The sequence below is a fragment of the Erpetoichthys calabaricus genome, chromosome 5 (genome assembly GCF_900747795.2).
Source record: "Erpetoichthys calabaricus chromosome 5, fErpCal1.3, whole genome shotgun sequence".
Taxonomy (NCBI): domain Eukaryota; kingdom Metazoa; phylum Chordata; class Cladistia; order Polypteriformes; family Polypteridae; genus Erpetoichthys; species Erpetoichthys calabaricus.
The window spans coordinates 206,881,736-206,895,689 of NC_041398.2; the positions used below are offsets into that span (position 1 = coordinate 206,881,736).

The 13,954-nt window shown below is 34.8% G+C and overlaps 1 protein-coding gene across 3 annotated transcripts in view; it reads right to left on the bottom strand.

Annotated features, from left to right (window-relative positions):
* The window catches only part of LOC114652192 (transducin-like enhancer protein 4), a 194,357-nt gene that overhangs the window by 34,860 nt on the left and 145,543 nt on the right, over window positions 1–13,954 (bottom strand). For all 3 annotated transcript variants that reach the window (XM_028802439.2, XM_028802438.2, XM_051928051.1), the window contains exons 9-11: window positions 1,737–1,856; window positions 1,522–1,575; window positions 1,186–1,338 (exon numbers count right to left, since the gene is read on the bottom strand). In XM_028802439.2, coding sequence (XP_028658272.1) covers window positions 1,186–1,338; window positions 1,522–1,575; window positions 1,737–1,856 — 327 coding nt within the window. The remainder of the gene's footprint in view (window positions 1–1,185; window positions 1,339–1,521; window positions 1,576–1,736; window positions 1,857–13,954) is intronic.

The window sequence follows — 13,954 nt, forward strand, 5'->3', positions numbered from 1 at the left end:
GCATTTTTTCACACCTGCCTAAAACTTTTGCACAGTACTGTATATATATATATATATATATATATATATATATATATATATATATATATATATATATATATATATACACATACATACATACATACATACACGCATATATACATACATATATACATGTGTATATATACATACATACATATGTATGTATATATACACACACATCTATATATACATATGTATGTGTGTGTATATATACATACATACACATCTACATTATATATATATATATATATACACACACACACACATATATATTGGGTTAATTGCAAACTCTAAATTGGCCCCAAATGATTGAGTGAGGATGTACAGTATGTGTAGTACAACATCTTACAATAGTCTGCCATTACATCTGCTACCAGGACAGAATATGGGTCTATAACTCTTTGACACTTCTCCTTTCAGTAATACAGCAGTATCATAAAGATACCTTTCCAATCATACCTATATTAAGCAATCTCAGTCATACATGGACCACAGTTCTGATGGGCAATAAGCATATACATTAAAAATATTAATAAAATATGTAACCATCTATGGAATTCTTTATTAAGGGCAACACAATTTCAGAGTAGTTATTACTACCATCTTAATGCTTCTAGTCAGTACTGGTGTGCAATCTGCATGGTCCCTCAATGCCTGAATAAGTTTTCTTAGGGTACACTGGTGTCAATCCCATATCTCAATGTCATCAATTTCAAATCAACTGGCAAAAGTAAGCTGTCACTTCACAAAGAAATGTAACCCTGTACATGTGTTTGCACATGTGGAAAGGTGACCTCACAATTCACTTGCATACCACTCAGGATTGGTTCCAGACTGGCAATAGAGAAATATAAGGAATATTAAATTTAGTTGATGTAGATTAGTTGCATAGAATTGTGCTGTATATGATTTGTACTTTTTTAAGTACAGAAACATTTAAGGCCATCAGAATGTATATTAGGCTGAAGATGATGATCTGGGAAAAAAGTTACTAGATTTATACCCTTAGATTTCAGTGAATATGCACTTCTGCAAGAAAAGAATGTCCTGACCCACAATTACCTTTGCATGTTAAGTACACGATGTTATTTTACATCATTTTTCTTAAACAGAAGTTAATTGAACAGTCAGACAATTGCTTAAACTTTTATTCTTTTTACTCACAAGACCGAGTTCTTTGGATTTTGAAGATGGGGTGCTACTTGAAGAAGCAATGGATGCAGGACTAATGGGTGCATCCTTCTTAATTATGCGAGCTTTGTCTAAACCATTCTCTCGTGGGGAATGTGCTGGGCTTCCTCTTGGCGAAACTGGATCCTATAAAGAGATGCAGGATATTCAGAAAACAGTTTAACCAGACGGTAGGAATCAATAAGTAATTATTACTTGGAGTTACAGGTATATATAAGAAAACTATATACTTATTCCACACTAAAACTTGCAATGTTCAAGTATATTTAACAAAATAGCCGTATTACCATTTTCTCTTTCGAAACTAACCTCATTTGATACATCCACTACTAAATTGTCGTCACTCTTTTCACCATCACTATCCTGAAAGAAACATTAAAAGAACTGGTAATTGATTCAACTCACTTAACTGTACATAGATTCACAATAACTTTTATTTGTCCTAACACCATAAAAAAGGTAAATGTGACCAAGAACTGTACACCTGCATTTTCAAAAAAGGCCCTATTTCCTATGATACTCACATAGCGGGTTGCCAAATCCTTATCATCAGTTTTCTGTTTCTTATTATCTGACGAGTAATCGGTTGAGTTCCTGTGCTTCTCTGCTCCTCTGAAGCTTGCGGATGGTGACACTGAAGAGCTCTGAAAAGAAAATATTAGTAATTATGCAAAGGAAAGAAAAAAAAAGGTATTTAACACCTTTCAAATAGAGCAAAAGGCAGCAGATACGTGAAAAGCTTATTAAACCTTAATCTGTATATGGTAATACATAGAAGTTAACTAAAGATAAAATGTTCTGCTTTAAATGAGCATCCTTTAAATAAACCAATGTCAAAAAATTACCATATCCCCAGCATATGGCAGTACCATTTATTGTTTTTTTTTTTTTTTTTTTTTTTAGTAGTGATAATTCCATATCCACTATATTAAAAAGAAACAGTTTACAATACAGCATCTTACATTTCACAGCCAAATGTATAAATTAAGTTATCTTAAAACAGAAAGTTAATTTCTGCTGTAATAGATCTAAATAAATATTTAAGCAAAGACAGCCAAGTCACCCCCCACTCAACCAAAAAAAGAATACCATCCCCTTGAGAATTTGGTTACAAAAAAGTAAAAACAAAAATTGCAGTCTTTATTGGATTAACACAACATTGAGATTGGCAAGCGGCAATGTTTTAGATAAATAAAATAAGCACATGGAGTTGCTGTTGAAAATTCTTTGCCATGTATATAATAAAAGCATATCATATTAAGTTAATTATGTGTTTGGCACTTGCCTGACTAACAAATCATTCTTTATTTTTGAAATTGATAATCTTAAGCAGTGGTTGAAACTTTATGGTGGAATCTACTGATATACATTGTCACTTTCTCAGTGTAATACCACAAACGGAATACATTCTAAACTGAAGCCACAGAGGATTACACAGAAACACAAATATGTGGTTATGCCAAATAAAGACTTCAAAAATAATTTTGAATTAGGCCTTCATACGGTTTTAGGCATGTGCAGTGACAAGCACATACTGTATGATCCTTAGCTTTCATGGAAAGTATATGTACAGTAGTTTTAAAGATATTGAACATTCACTATAGATAGGATTCAGTAATGAATAATTAAACAGCCAAAAAGAGGGAAATGGAGAAAGGACCCAAGTACAAAAGGGGTTTAAAAAAAGTCTATTATTTGTCCTTAATGCTGAGCTAATTAGAAAGATCTACTGAAACATTATTGAAACACTGCAAGGACTTTGGCAATGTGTTCCAATTTAAAGATAGGCAATAAAAGAAAAACACTTTCAGATTACTTTGCCTGTGTGGAGTTATAACGTTCTTCAAGAGCTCACAAAGATTTCCTTCAGGTATTCTGGCATCTTCGCTAACAAAAGTCACGCTGGTAAGGTTGACTGGCCCAGAATAAATTAGTTTGGATGTGTACACATGTGTGCCAATGGACCTGAATTTGGTTTTCAGTGCTGTGAGGTTAGATTGAGTTTGAAATCTAACCTCAGAGCACTGAAAACCAAATTTATGTCAATATGATTAAATCAAGATAAAATAAGGTGACAATTATTTTCTTAAAACATGTAATATAAAAAATACATTTTAAATTCAATGTAGAGAAAAGCCAAGCAAAATGACACCTTTTATTGGCTAACTAAAAAGATTACAATATGCAAGCTTTCGAGGCAACTCAGGCCCCTTCTTCAGGCAAGATGTAAACACCCTAGTACTAAATTCAATGTAGTAAAAAATAATTCAAGAAAGTAAGAAATGTCCATTATCTCCTGCAGTATCTGATGACTACTACATTGCTTGAAAACACAGTTGGAATATTTAAGGTTATTACTAACATAAAAATTAAAACAGGACTAAAGTGGAAAAGCGAAAATTGAAAAGTGAGTAATGCAAGATAACTCAATGAACCCACACATTTTGTACAAGTTATATGTCTTAGTTATTGTACTTTTCCCATTGTTGTGTTCAACAAAGACTAAAAGATTAGACCAGCCTTCTAGAATTTTTATATATTTTCCATGTCAAATGAGCAATATCATCTAGTTATTGTGATCTGGGGCTGCCTTGTGTTGCCTCACAATGGAACAGTGAACTATTTTGAGCAAATATCCAAAAGGGAAAGTGCAGGGTCATAAATATCACAAAAGAGTATAACCACAAATAAATACATATGACCCCCAAAATTCGTGGGGGTTACATTCCTAGAGCACCCACGATTTGTGGAAAACCGCAAATTTTGGATGTGGTCAAAAAAATGCCTATAAATACCTATTTTTATAGTTTAAACCCTAAATATGCACCCAAAGCACTTTAATTTCATTTCAATCTCAGCTTAATTATATTACCCTAAAAAAAGAATGTATAGGTAAACCTGTATACTGTACTGTACTGCTATGTCTCCCGCAGTGCTAGAATGTAAAATACTGAAGTTTTTCTTGGTATGCACAGTTGTTTTCTTTGGTATAAGTTGGGTAAATATGTAATAATTTAATTTAATAAAAATAAAGTAAAATGTACGGGTACTCACCAAAAATGAATGATATTGATTGAAGATGATGATGATGATGACGATGAATTAGCTGTGCAGTATGATGAAGGTATGTAATAAAGATAATGACTGCACAGAAAAGCAGAGGATTTACAGCTCCTCGGATGGCTACTGCAGCATAACTTTTTAGTTCCGGGAGAAAATCCAGTAGTTCAGCCTTTTCCTGGACTGTCAAACTTTTTTTGGCGCTTAGGTTCATTGCCAGAAGCCTTAGAAGGTGCAGTGAGTTTGGGTGGCATCTTAGGGCTTTAAGAACAACAAAACGAAAAACACGAGAACGCTCAGCGAAACACTCAAGATAGCTACACGCAGTAAACTGTTATGATACGGGAATGCTGGGCTGCATCTACTGGAGATGCGTCACAGAGCAGCAGCCAATCAGCAGCAAGGAGGAATGAATAACGCTCTCGGATTGGCTATTTTCACCATCACAAGCCGCCTTTTCCTCTACAGTACAGTATTGCCAAGAAAAAAACCATAAAAAAATTGCAGAGGATATTTGCGGTTTCTGCTAACAATTAGTTAGGTTCTAAGAAAAAATCCGTGAACAACTGAGGCTGCGAACTCTGAACCCTCGCGGGGGTCTAAGTGTAATCCTGAAGTGGTCCAAATAGGATTCAGTAGATGTTCATAAGGTTTATCAATATGTTTATAGAATATGGAATATCTCATTTTGCTTTCCATGTACAAGGAGAGATTTCCTTGGTCATTATTGAATACAAATTACACTTCTCTAATTTGAGATTCAACCACTGATCTAAATTTTATTCTCCAAACCCAAGCGGTGTCTTTCTGGGAAAGATAATGAGTGTACAAAAATAGACCCCAAAGGTACTATTCCTACCTCCCAAACTACACTGAAGAGTTGCATTAACTGAGACACCCACAGTCATTCCACTAGGAAGCTTTTAAGTTATGTACAGTGATCTGGTCCCCATAAAACTGGACTTGCAAAAGAAAGAGAACACTGCTAATCACCCTCAAAGCCAATGCAGTTTATTGTGGTAACTCTAAACATATCAGCCAATATATACTAGCTCAGGTTCCAGTTCCAAGCTAGTGAAGTGTGTTCCACAAATAAAGTGTTACAAAACTGGCACTGCACACAAGGTCTAAGACTGAGGGGTAAATATTGACTGACAGTAAGCAGTGTGACAAACATTCCATTCATGTGGATGATGGAAAATAATGATGGAATACTGTTCAGATCAAATAGCTATCTTTTCAGATAGGGTTTTTTTTTTGCACAGCTGCCTTGAATTATACCTAGTAAAATACTGGCTTAAACTGCATTAACATATTACTCTTTATCATTACCAATTTATGATATAAAGTATTCAAAATAAAATATTTGTTATATCTGCTGTGGAAATGGTTCCAGTAGTTTCTTAGTTTCCTAGGTCCCCTCTAGCACTCCTTCCCTACAAAAGTGTAAACCCTTCATTTTATTAACCAGATGTGGCAGATATGCTCTTCTAATTAGTCCTAATAAAAAGAATAAAAAGCTCGGAATTTATGTATACATTGCTAATATTTTGGGAAAAAAATTGTAATTTCTGCACTAACTTACAGAAAACTGATGGTGCTTTCAGTGGATTTTGAAAATGTTCTATTTTCAATTTTATTTTGCATTCAGTTGCTTATTTCTTTCTCCTTCATTTAATTTTGCTGAAACTGATTCCTCTAAAGGCTCCTTGCACAGAGAGAGGATGTGATTTAAATGCTTAATAAATCCGCACTACTCCCTTTCCTAAGGGGTTGATGAAGAAGTTAATTACTGTGAAAGCTGACAGTGTTTAATTGGGCCAAGTGCCAACTGGAACTACTGGCGCCTGTGCCAGCACTCAGGTAAAGGAGGTCCCTTCTCCTGGTCTCTATGGTGCAAATCCCTTAAAACTAAGGCAAAAAGCACCACTGACATCTACTTAACATAATACCAATTTATGCAAGCTGTATGGAAATAATTTTCTTTTATTTCTAAAGCTAGCAAGTTGAATCAGAGCTATAGAATCACCAATTTAGGTGAGTAGTTATCATGTAATGAGCAGCATGAATATAAACTTAAAAACAAAATAGTTCAAGCATTGCAATGAAGTCATAAATAAAACTTTAACTGGAACACTGTAAAATATTTTTAAAACAACTGATCTGGAATGGAAAACTAGCACAGTAGTAAGTGCTACTGTCTTAAATATGGGTTCAAACCATTTCTTTTTTTCTGTATATGAAGTGTGTGCAAGTTCTCCTTGCGTCCACATGGGGTTAACATTAACTGACGACTTGATACTAGTCTAGTATGTGTGAGTGTAGATGTGTACAAGAATGTCCCCAATAATAGACTGAATACTACTATGCACATATTTCTGTAGGTCTCTAAGGCATTCATTTGAATGAATGCATGAATCAAAGAAACTGGGATGGCAACAAATAAATACAAAAATGACGGGGAGAAAATGGGTAGCAAGGTAAGAAAAAAAAAACACCTCTCCTCAAAGACTACTCATTACAAATGATGAGACTATGCATCTGTCTGTTGGTAAATCAAACTGTGGTCAGAACAAATCAATTCATTTTTAAATATCACTTTTCACGGAGATTTAACAAATTCTATGATGTACATTCACAAATATACAGATTAGGATAAATGTACAGCAAAATAGAACAAATTTATATTGATTATCTATCTATCTATCTAGATAGATAGATAGATAGATAGATAGATACTTTATTAATCCCCAAGGGGAAATTCACATACTCCAGCAGCAGCAGCATACTGTTAAAAACAATATTAATTAAAGAGCAATTAAAACGCAGTGCAAGTTATAAAAAAAAAAAAAAAAAGCAAGGTGGAGAGTGCAAGGCAGGTATAACACACAATAATCTTGTATAGTGTTAATGTTTACAAAGGGTGGAATTGAAGAGTCGCATAGTGTGGGGGAGGAACGATCTCCTCAGTCTGTCAGTGGAGCAGGACAGTGACAGCAGTCTGTTGCTGAAGCTGCTTCTCTGTCTGGAGATGATACTGTTCAGTGGACGCAGTGGATTCTCCATGACTGACAGGAGCCTGCGCAGTGCCCGTCGCTCTGCCACAGATGTCAAACTGTCCAGCTCCGTGCCTACAATAAAGCCTGCCTTCCTCATCAGTTTGTCCAGGCGTGAGGCCTCCCTCTTCTTTATGCTGCCTCTCCAGCACACCACCGCGTAGAAAAGGGTGCTCGCCACAACTGTCTGATAGAATATCTGCGGCATCTTATTACAGATGTTGAAGGACGCACAGCCTTCTAAGGAAGTATAGTCGGCTCTGTCCTCTCTTGCACAGAGCATCAGTATTGGCAGTCCAGTCCAATTTATCATCCAGCTGCACTCCCAGGTATTTATAGGTCTGCACACAGTCACCTCTGATAATAACGGGGTCCAAGAGGGGCCTGGGCCTCCTAAAATCCACGACCAGCTCCTTGGTTTTGCTGGTGTTCAGGTGTAGGTGGTTTGAGTCACACCATTTAACAAAGTCCTTGATTAAGTTCCTATACTCCTCCTCCTGCCCACTTCTGATGCAGCCCACGATAGCAGTGTCGTCAGCGAACTTTTGCACGTGGCAGGACTCCGAGTTGTATTGGAAGTCTAGATTAACATACAGATCCCAGCAATGTATCAACACCTTTATCGAATGTCCTAAAAGAAAATTCTCAATTAACATAAAAGAGGGAAGAAGTGGAAAAGCTGTGAAAAAACATTATTCTGTCACCCACTAAATGCAAAAGTGTCTCCAATAAGCATTATGTACAGGTATTGGGTTTGTAAAAATAAAGAATTAAAAATAATGGAAGTGACCAGGAAGAGTAATACTAGAAAAACCAGAAGATTTCTTTGGATTTATCGGCAAACTAAGATGACCAAGAAGTGCACAGTGCCAACCTTTTAGCCCATCGTTGTGGTAATGTCAAAACCGTGTACCCGCCAAATATCATCATAAGAATTATTGCTCAAAATAGCACTGCCCAGGAAACCAAAAACGATGCAGAAAAAAGAAGCAAAAAATGAAAACCCATTAGAAAATACTGTCCAATGCAAAAACTGATGCAGAAATTTAATTCTGAAACCTCAAAAAACTATTTATAGATATATAATAACCAGGGCTCCAAGAGACAAGTAATCATTCTAAACCAAACTTTATAAACCACAAATGTATGCAGTCATGCCAAAACAAAAAAAAATAAAAATCCAAAACCAACATTTGCCTCATTCAACACACTTCTCTACCTTGGTAAAATAAATATGTCTAATTTCAACCACTTACACAGTAGGGATGTAAATTCTGATTATCTGTCATAATCAATAGCCAGTATCCTTTGTTTAACAACCATTATACATTAAGCAGTATGATTCTTTTTTAACAACACAGGAAATAATGTCAGGATACATTTTCCTAGAATAGTTTAAAGTTATACATTACTAGGGGGCTTCGCTCGCCAACCCCCTTGTTTGGTTTTCCGGACACACTTTTAAGATTTTTTTTTCTTTGAATTGCTGCTATTTCATTAGTTTCACTTTTATTTCAGAACTTCTGTAAAAACAATATTTGGAATCTTTCGAGTCCAAATATGCTGAATCTTTTAAGACATGTGTTTAATGACTTTGTCAGGTTGGAGATAATGAAAACTGGAATTCAAAAGACCCCAAAAAAACGTAGGCGCAAAACACATGCAGAGCAAGATACAGAAAATGAAAGCAGAAAAAAAACGACAGTGTTAAAAAAAAAAAAAAAAGTAAACCGCATTTGCGACAAAAAAGAGAAATTATTACTCGGAGAAATAACTAAAAGGCGAATAGAGATCGAATATATGGACATAGGTGATATGTCAGAAGTATGTAAATATCGTACGGCTTTGAAGTTTAAATCAGAGAATTTCAAAAACGTGTTTTACCTCACATGCATTTATTGGTTACTTTGCAAAAAAAATTATTAACTGATGATGATGTAGATCACTTTGTCTGTGCTGAAAATTCAAACAGAGAAACCTATCCTGAATTATCTCTAACCTGCTCTGCTGGTGTTTGTCCGTTTTGTTTTGCAACCTCTTTATGACTTTTCACTTTGTTTTCTACTCTGTCTTTTGTCTCTGACCTCGCTTTGTCCTGCTTTTTTTTCCCAATGACTCCCGGTCCGTGGTGATTATTTTCCCTTTATCGAGTATTAATTTCCGTTTGTTTGCGCTACTGCGATCTTTACTTTCTTTTTTTATACTTTCTAATTTTCCTACTTTCATATTCTTTAACTTTCTCCACATTCGAATTGCGCCTTTTTTTTTTTTGAGTCTTTCGAATGTTCTGCTTTCATAATCTGCTCTGCATGTGTATAGCGCCAACGTTTGTGAACATCTTTATGAAGTTCTACTTTGTCTGTTACTCTGTCTTTTAATTCTGAGCCTGATTGGACGTACTTTGTTTCATTTCCACTTGTTACGGGCTGATAATTACTTGCCTTATTTTCTGAATTTGCACCTAGATTATTTTTCCTTTTTCCTCCTTTCCAACGTTTTTGAGCCTCTTTTCTCCATGCTGATTTCTTCTTCGATTATTCGTTGACGTTTCATTTAAAACGCATGTCCTTATATGCGCGGAGACCCTGCATCTGTGTGTGCTCAAATCCTTCACAAGACTGAATGTTCTGCTGCCCCATTGTCCTATTTGATAGATTGTAAGTAGGGCGTGTCTTGCAAGAATCTCATGTTCTACGTCATCGTGAGACGGTCCTGGGTCAATCTCTTGGCCCAATGTCTCATGTTTACGGTCCCAGAGAAACGCACCGTGGCAAGTCTCTTTGGTCTTGCGGGTCTTTTAAATGTCTTCCGAGAAGATCACGTATCCTAGCCTTCCTTTTGCTTTCCAGGACAGGATTTCTTTTTATAATAAAGAGATAGGTATAAGGATCTGTTTTAACATGAGGCAAAAATGTATTACTACCTGTCTTTATATTACTAAAACCTGTTTTATGCAGTTATATTTTTAGCAGGATACAAACCTGCTTGGGAGCCAATAACAGCTGTTCTAGGCTCATGGGCTTGCTAAGGTAGCCTCGTTACAGATAAAGATACAGGTTAAATCTGTCATTGACATTGAATTTCAGGGTTTGAGTAAAACTACAGACACCAAGTTCACTGGGGTGGATGTATTAGTGGTTATGCCATTTTATGTGTTACCATGTACCTAAGCAACTTCTTTGCTCTTAAGTACACATCTCCAAATGGCAGCAGTTGGTTTCTTGGCAAGACTGTAAATTGTTCTGTTTGGAAATGGTTTGTGTTGGTGATACCAATGATTCCATTTGCCAGTCTTTGTCACAATAAAGTGACACTGCACAGATCTAAATCTCAGTTGTCAGCATGGTCCAATATTAGTTGTGAACCCAAGCCTACTGGGTTTTGAGTCCTAGTGTTTTCTCAGTAAAATGATGACAGTGCCTCTAGATGGAATGTGGTAAAATGGCTTAGCTTGTGAAAGTGTTTGCAATCAGCAACTATGATCTACAACATGTTTTGTTTATAATTTCACACACTTTGTGTGTGACTTAATTTGTTAATACTACAGACATGAGGACGCTGCAATCCATCATTATGAGCGACATTCTTATTTTTTACATGGAAATGACTTGCAGGTGTAACTTTTACATTATACAGTTTTGTAGTGAACTATATCACTCTCTAGAATTGCTCTCAAAACGAGCTACTTGTGGTTATTAAATCAACTGATATGGAGCAGTAATACTGCCCTCATGGATTACATAAGGAGTTGTGATGCAGCAAGGCAATTACATTTGCCAATTTAATCATATAATCAATAAGTTTACTCATTTAAAACTCTTAACATAATAATTAACCATTCATTATTCAATTAACTTAACATCCCTATTACACATGATTGACCATAACAAAAGTTGTTTGCCTTCTCTGGCTGGCAAATACATAAAAATGGGGAAATTATGTTTCAACTTATTATAAACCAAATAAACTTGCAAAATATAGAGACCAATATGTTTTCTGACTTCTCCAAAAAAAAAATCAAAGGGGTACACTCTCACAATCACATAAGACCCAAGTTAAAGTCTTCAGGTGTGAGGTGTGAGTGAGAAAAGAAAATGGGAATGCCCAGCTAAAAAAAACAACATGGGAAGTGTGCAAGCCCAACCCATAAATAAAAAAATTGCAATTCTTTCTTGCAAAAATTATGCAGGTAGTTGATTAATAAACAAAGGCAGGAATATGGAATAAGGAACAAAACAAAACAAAAAAAAAAACAATATTAAGGATTTAATCTAGGCACATGAAATAAATTTCAAAAAAGTTTCTGAAGAGAAGCTGTAGCAAGTGATATATACACTAATTCTAGCATGCCTATAGTTATTTTCTAGTACTTAGAGAAAAAAGGTTCAATTAGGATTAAAGAATTAGTTTTAGTGGAATGAAGGTTTGTTTTATAACGTGTTCACAAAATATTAACATTTTATGCACTACAGTAAGTTTTATTATATATTAATTGTTTAAAGTTTTTGGTGCCTTAATGATCTGCCAGCAGAGCAGGAAAAGCAATTCATTATACTGTATGTGTAATGTATTAATGCTTTGCCAAAAGCAAAAAATAATTTTAATCCCTAAACCCATTAACTTAAAATCCCTATAACTGGGCTCAGAGGAAAGGCAGTATGATGGCACTGCTGTTTGACAGCTATGGAGTGCTGAGGTTTATGCTAGCTTCCTGGAGTTACTGGAAATGTTTCCTCTTTTTATTTACTCAAATACCTGGAGCAACTAGCAGTATTAAGTTTTGAAATGAAGAACTATTTTACACGATAAACCTGTTTTAAAGGAATTACACAAATTTGAAAAATTTTTCTTCATGTTTTGATTTGGAATAAAATGTGCAGTGTTCCCAACGCACAAGTGCGTATGGAAATAAAAGATATTATAAGGATTTTGAGCTTTATTCACTTTTTTAAACACACTGCTATTATTCTGAACACAACTGTATGTCTTATTATTTTAAGATTTCTGACTGTGCCATTCTGTGTATTGTAAATAAGTTAGTAAATGAAAGACAGCCTCTTGATTTAAATTATTAGACTACTGTTTCCATGCCTGGGTTAAATAAACCCTCAGATAAATTATTTATGAATATAATAATGTGTTTTTCGTTCCTTATTTTTCTTTTTTCATGTTTTTATGTAAACCAATATAGAAATACTTTGTATGTTTTTCTTTGTAGTAAATTGTGTTAATGTACTTGGTGACCTCATGTTAGGAGAGTAATAGTGTGGATGCAGTTCCCTAGAATGAGGCAGATTACATATTTTGAGTATCTGTTACTTTGCCTAAAATGGCTGACCTTGTGTTGGGGTATTTGAACATAAGTTAAATAATATGGTGAGGCTGAGAGACATTGTTCTTTATTTTAAGAGGAATAGGGCTTTGAAAAGGTTCACATTTTATATTATAAATATTGGGATTCTGGATAGAGTCATACTGAGCAGTTTTTTTTTTTTTTTTACAGTTCTTTACAGTAAGTAAAGTTAAAGACCAACAGCCCTTTCAGTAATTTATGCTACCAGGAAGTTCCCAGGTTAAGAAAGAGATCCGTTTTTTGGTCTGTCCTTAAGTCAAATTTATATGTAAGTTGGAGCACATATATACGATTCTAATTAAATGTCACTTAGTCAAATGTTTGCCTCAGTCTAGTATTTTTTTTTTTTTTACCTTACTGTGCATATAAAACGCTTAAGACACACGTCGAAATAAAAAAAAAAATTCTTAAAATATACAGAACTGTACATAATACTGTAGTAGTTAAAAACAATAAGTAATAATAAATGTAACAATGTTCCTACAGTACTGTACAGTACTGCAAAAATAAACTTAAGAAACATTTCTTAAAATAGTTTAGGTAGAAAAAAGGATAATGATTAAAGTTTAACACTCATTTGTGAGTTAACATTATGATAACTGTATTACTGTAATAGTTTTCCTTTCCTTTTGATGCACTGTCATTACTTGCATCGGATTTACGCTTTGACAGCATCATTCAGGGGTACTGGAATTGAAAAACAAGACTTTGATCAGACTTAATGAGTCGCAATGTCACCAGTGCATTCAAAATCAATCATTCTAAACTGCTTGAATAACTACACAATAGTTCATGCTAGAAAAGAAAGAGCAGAAAACTAGCTTTCAAATGATTCATTGGTGACATCTGTAATCTGAAGTGAAGGCTAAAAATAAATAAACTTAACATATTATAATTTTTATAGAACATTCTCTTGTAATCGATTTCATTTCTATCCACTACCTTGTCATTATTTCTCATAAAAAAATAAGCAACAAAAATATCACTTGGAATCAGCTGAACTCATATTTTAACTAGCTTTACTTACAAGACAGCTATCTTGACCAATCAGACCACGGAATCTACTCCCTCAAAGCAGAAGTAGCTGCTGTCAAAGACACAAGCCGCTTTACTCATGTGGAAAAGGAGAGCATTCGTTTGTAAGGCAGGATTTATCATAGTTTGTCAAGTTAGAATTTATAAAAAGATGATTTATGGAATTGACGTAGTTCTATGGGTGGTCCATATGTCGGATGTCCTCAACCCCGGGACCGCCTATACTTTTAATTTATTA